Genomic DNA, 6142 nt, shown 5'->3' on the forward strand with positions numbered 1-6142 from the left:
AATTGACAATTTTGCCCTCATAATAATTCAAATTGACAATTTTAAATATAACCTAATTATTACGATCTCTTTTCAAAACAACTTTTTCTAAACAGCTTATTTACCAAAAACAGCTTATTACAACCTCTTTTCAAAAAACAACTTATTTATGCAAATTAGCTTTTAACGACCTCTTTTTCAAAATCAGCTTATTCAAAACAACTTATTCATCAAAAACAGCTTATTACGATCTCTTTTTTCAAAAAACAACTTATTGAAAACAACTTATTCATCCAAAACAGCTTATTACAATCTCTTTTTCAAAAACAACTTATTCAAAACAGCTTATTTATCCAAAACAGCTTATTACAACCTATTTTCAAAAAACAGCTTATTCAAAACAGCTTATTTATGCAAAATAGCTTATTACCACGTCTTTTTCAAAAACAACTTATTCAAAACAGCTTATTACGACCTCTTTTCAAAAAACAACTTATTCAAAACAGCTTATTTATGCAAAACAGCTTATTACCGCATCTTTTTCAAAAACAGCTTATTCAAAATAGCTTATTCATCCAAAACAGCTTATTACGACCTTTTTTTCAAAAACAGCTTATTTATGCAAATCAGCTTTTAACAACCTCTTTTTCAAAATGAGCTTATTCAAAACAGCTTATTCATCCAAAACAGCTTATTACGACCTCTTTTTCAAAATCAGCTTATTCAAAACAGCTTATTACGACCTCTTTTTCAAAAATCAGCTTATTCAAAACCGCTTATTTATGCAAATCAACTTTTAACGACCTCTTTTTCAAAATCAACTTGTTCAAAACAACTTATTCATCCAAAACAGCTTATGATGACCTCTTTTTCAAAAACAACTTATAAAAAACAGCTTATTCATCCAAAACAGCTTATTTCAATCTCTTTTTCAAAAACAACTTATTCAAAACAGCTTATTTATCCAAAACAGCAGATTAGGACCTCTTTTCAAAAAACAGCTTATTCAAAACAGCTTATTACCACGTCTTTTTCAAAAACAGCTTATTCAAAACAGCTTATTTATCCAAAACAGCTTATTACAACCTCTTTTCAAAAAACAGCTTATTCAAAGCAGCTTATTTATGCAAATCAGCTTTTAACGACCTCTTTTCAAAATCAGCTTATTCAAAACAGCTTACTCATCCAAAACAGCTTATGACGACCTCTTTTTCAAAAACAGCTTATTGAAAACAGCTTATTCATCCAAAAGAGCTTATTACAATCTCTTTTTCAAAAACAACTTATTTAAAACAACTTATTTATGCAAAGCAGCTTATTGGATGATTAAGCTGTTCTCAATAAGTTGTTTTTGAAAAAGAGGTCGTATTAAGCTGTTTTGGATAAATAAGCTGTTTTGAATAAGTTGTTTTTGAAAAGGAGATCGTATTAAGCTGTTTTGTACAAATATGGTGTTTTGAATAAGTTTTTTTTTTTTTGAAAAAAAGATTGTAATAAGGTGTTTTGGATGAATAATCTGTTTTCAATAAGCTGTTTTTGAAAAAGTGGTCGTATTAAGCTGTTTTGGATGAATAAGCTGTTTTGAATAAGCTGATTTTGAAAAAGAGGTCGTTAAAAGCTGATTTGCATAAATAAGCTGTTTTGAATAACCTGTTTTTTGAAAAGAGGTTGTAATAAGCCGTTTTGGATAAATAAGCTGTTTTGAATAAGCTGTTTTTGATAAAGACGTGGTAATAAGTTGTTTTGCAAAAATAAGCTGTTTTGAATAAGTTGTTTTTTGAAAAGAGGTTGTAATAAGCTGTTTTGGATAAATAAGCTGTTTTGAATAAGCTGTTTTTGAAAAGAGATCTTATTAAGCAGTTTTGTATAAATAAGCTGTTTTGAATAAGTTGTTTTTGAAAAAGAGATCGTATTAAGCTGATTTGTATAAATAAGCTGTTTTAAATAAGTTGTTTGTAAAAAAGAGATCGTAATAAGCTGTTTTGGATAAATAAGTTGTTTTGAATAATTTGTTTCTGAAAAAGAGGTCGTAATAAGTTGTTTTGCATAAATAAGTTGTTTTGAATAAGTTGTTTTTTGAAAAGAGATTGTAATAAGTTTTTTGGACAAATAAGTTGTTTTTTAAAAAGATATCGTAATAAGTTGTTTTGTATAAATAAGTTGTTTTGCATAAGCTGTTTTTTAAAAAAGAGATCATAATAAGCTTTTTTTTATTTATAAATAAGCTGTTTTTTAAAAATAGATCGTAATAATTTACTTTTTATGAGATAAGTTGTTTTGAATAAATTTCAAGATAAATTACAAAGTATAACACAACGTATTGTTTTTAAGAGAAAAAAAAGGGTAAAATAGTAAAATTATAACATAAGCCCTCAATTCCTTTCCTTGTTGGTTTTTTAACTCCCAAACAAGGGGAAGGTTTTCCCTCCTTTCTCCCTTCCCTCCCTTTCCTTCCCTTCCCCTCCTAAGCCTTTCCTTTCCTTCCCCTCAAAACTCGCAAACAAAGCCTAAAGATGATAATAAATTAGATATTTAGTGAGTTTTAGATTTATTCTTTTTTATTTCTAATAGACTCGTTAATTAGATGGATGATTTAAATATACTATATGATGATTTAAAATTAGCATATCTTACTGCTTTTGTTATATGGAGTATATGAATTTGAAATTGCTCTGATTTGATGAAACAGAATGTAACAGAGGCAAATCTTCAAAAACATAGTTTCAGGTCACCTACAAGATTCTAATGGATTGCTTATCCCGTAGCAAATGCTTTGGTGTCACTGTCTTATTATTATTGGATTAGTTTCTCACCCCTTCTGCGTATATGTTGCCTCGACCGTGGGTAATGTGCAGGTAATGATGGTTTGTAGGTTGATTGGCTCAAGTGTCTAGGGCTCTGATACATATTAGGATGGGGATCGTCGTGAATGTCTTCTTCATTTCTTTTATGTATCATATTTTGAAAAGACCTCGTTGTTGGATTTATTATTGTTGAGGATAATGTCTATTACGTTGAGGCCTTTGTGCCAATAATTTCGTTGACGTAGGATTTGGTCGAAATTATATTTTTAAAGAACTATTCCGCTGCAGTTTATTAAGATATTCTAAATGTTGGTATTTAAATAATTAGATATTTTCTATTTATGAAATTTTGAAAAGTAGTGTGACACTCCGTTGTGTGATTACTCTGATTTTATTCATTAATATTACGTTGTTCTGAGAACGGGGTGTTACACGCACAATCACAATCACCAAACACAGTTACAAACACTCATACACCAGTACACACACATCACAAAACCATTTTCACGTAACTCACACAACTACAACCAAACCGACGAAAACAGCCATCAAGCCACCACAAACGGCCGTACACCAACTCACGCGAGAAACCAATATCACCACATAAGCCACTTAAACCGAAATCTGCAAAAAAAAAAAAAAGAAAGGTAGTTCCTCTTAACTCTTAGATCTAGGCTTGGGAAGTATTTGTCTGGAAATTTCAAGGTCAGAATCGAATAGAGGATGAAAAAGGAGTGGGAAAGTCGATTTTTTTTTAAAAAAAGGAGTTTTTTAAAATTCCAAAACAGCTTATTACAATCTCTTTTTCAAACACAACTTATTCAAAACAGCTTATTTATACAAAACAGCTTAATACGATCTATTTTTCAAAAACAACTTATTCAAAACAACTTATTTATGCAAATTAGCTTAATACGATCTCTTTTCAAAAAACAGCTTATTCAAAACCGCTTATTTATGCAAATCAACTTTTAACGACCTCTTTTGTATAAATAAGTTGTTTTGAAAAAGAGATCGTATTAAGCTGTTTTGTATAAATAAGCTGTTTTGAATATAAAAAAATTTGAAAAAGAGATTGTAATAAGGTGTTTTGGATGAATAATCTGTTTTCAATAAGTTGTTTTTGAAAAAGTGGTCGTAATAAGCTGTTTTGGATGAATAAGCTGTTTTGAATAAGCTGATTTTGAAAAAGACGTGGTAATAAGCTGTTTTGTATAAATAAGTTGTTTTGAATAAATTGTTTTTGAAAAAGAGATCGTAATAAGCTGTTTTGCATAAATAAGCTGTTTTGAATTAGCTGTTTTTTGAAAAGAGGTTGTAATAAGCTGTTTTGTATAAATAAAATGTTTTGAATAAATTGTTTTTGAAAAAGAGATCGTAATAAGTTGTTTTGCATAAATAAGCTGTTTTGAATAAGCTGTTTTTTGAAAAGAGGTTGTAATAAACTGTTTTGGATAAATAAGCTATTTTCAATAAGCTGTTTTTTATAAAGACGTGGTAATAAGCTGTTTTGGATAAATAAGTTGTTTTGAATAATTTGTTTTTGAAAAAGAGGTCGTAATAAGTTGTTTTGCATAAATAAGTTGTTTTGCATAAATAATTTGTTTTGAATAAGTTGTTTTTTGAAAAGAGATCATAATAAGTTGTTTTGGACAAATAAGTTGTTTTTTGAAAAAGATATCATAATAAGTTGTTTTGTATAAATAAGTTGTTTTGAATAAGCTGTTTTTTAAAAAAAATATCGTAATAAGCTTTTTTTTTTTTATAAATAAGCTGTATTTTAAAAATAGATCGTAATAATTTACTTTTTATGAGATAAATTGCTTTGAATAAATTTCAAGATACATTACAAGGTATAACACAATGTATTGTTTTTAAGAGAAAAAAAGGGTAAAATAGTAAAATTATAACATAAGCCCTCCATTTCCTTTCCTTGTTGGTTTTTTAACTCCCAAACAAGGGGAAGGTTTTCTCTCCTTTCTCCCTTCCCTCCCTTTCCTTCCCTTCCCCTCCTAAGCCTTTCCTTTCCTTCCACTCAAAACTCGCAAACAAAGCCTTAATTTAAAACATTGGAAATAAACTAGTTTACTACTTGGTACAATTCAACAAACTTGTAGCATAATTTAGATAGGCAATGTGCCATAAACCTGCTACTTGCACTTATTTAGTTATTCATCTCAGATGAATATTTGAGTAACATGTGAAACTTTGTCATTATTATTTTCAAATTGTAGGATAGAAATCACATGGTTTGACAAATCAGACACACACATTAAACAACCACTCTACACAAAATCTCAATTTGGTGGAATCCTAATCCACTTTTCTGTGAAACGATTACGCAATTATGTTCGCGTTGGTTGAAGTACAAAAAGCAATTTTAGTTGTTGTTTTGATTGAGACTTATGACTTAGATTTAATGTGGAACATGCTTCATAATAAAGATAAATTGTGGGTGAAAATTCTTTCCCATAAATACATGGGAAACACGTCTTTATGGAAGAATAAGAAACATAATAAACCATCAATCACTTGGCGCGGTATTCAACATGCCATTAAAAATTTTGCTGCAGGGTATAGTTTCCGTGTAGGCTCTGGAGACTCATCGATTTGGAATATTGACTGGACAAAACTTGGTCCCCTTTGTCAATTGGTCCCATTTGTTAACATTAGTGATTCAGTTATGTGTTTGAAGGATGTGTGGGAGGATGGTAGGTGGAACTTGCAAGGTCTTGCCACTATGATACCGACCGATATTGTTCAATATATTCATCAGCTTCCAGCTCCCAATACCTTGGATGTACGACTTCCAGATGCGTGGACTTGGAGGCATGCAAAGAAAGGTGTATATACTTGCTCGACTGGATATTATTGGCTTCTTCAACAAAATAGAGATTGGAATGTGAATTGTAACATGAATTGGCTTTGGCGCCTTAAAGTACCAGCAAAACTCCAGCCTTAAAGTTGGATTGGAATGTGAATTTAATCACACTTCTTACTTTTATGCAAACAAACCAACTGCCTAGGACAACCCCAAGTTAATACATCTTTTACATATATAAATGAAATTGATAAGTAAAAATTAATAACAGTCCTCGTGGATACGAATTTAATTTTATTACTTTGACAATTTTTCTACACTTGCCAAATATTTATCAACACCAACAGAAAGAAAAAATCGATCATAGTATACGTCTGTCAATATTGATCTTTTTGTTTTGCAAATAAATATTATGATTTGGCCATTCATTGTAACGCCATATTTCTATTAAAGTGATAAAACACGCGAATATAACAAATATTCAAGAAATAGACGCTAAGTCTAGCACAAAATCCAAAAATCCAATCATACATGCATA

The 6142-nt window shown here is 29.8% G+C and overlaps 1 protein-coding gene across 1 annotated transcript; it reads left to right on the forward strand.

Moving 5' to 3' along the window:
• Positions 1 to 5262: 5262 nt before the first annotated feature.
• On the forward strand, positions 5263 to 5745 carry LOC146937912 (uncharacterized). The gene has a single exon (XM_085749554.1). The coding sequence runs from the start codon at positions 5263 to 5265 to the stop codon at positions 5743 to 5745; it is 483 nt and encodes a 160-aa protein (XP_085605680.1).
• Positions 5746 to 6142: the final 397 nt, after the last annotated feature.

Source organism: Medicago sativa, chromosome 3, assembly GCF_051527215.1.
Source record: "Medicago sativa cultivar Bolivia chromosome 3, Bolivia_mono, whole genome shotgun sequence".
Lineage (NCBI taxonomy): Eukaryota > Viridiplantae > Streptophyta > Magnoliopsida > Fabales > Fabaceae > Medicago > Medicago sativa.

What these genes read in the sequence shown, in the direction of transcription:
- LOC146937912 (XM_085749554.1), top strand. Translation starts at nt 5,263, where the DNA reads ATGGGAAACACGTCTTTATGGAAGAATAAGAAACATAATAAACCATCA.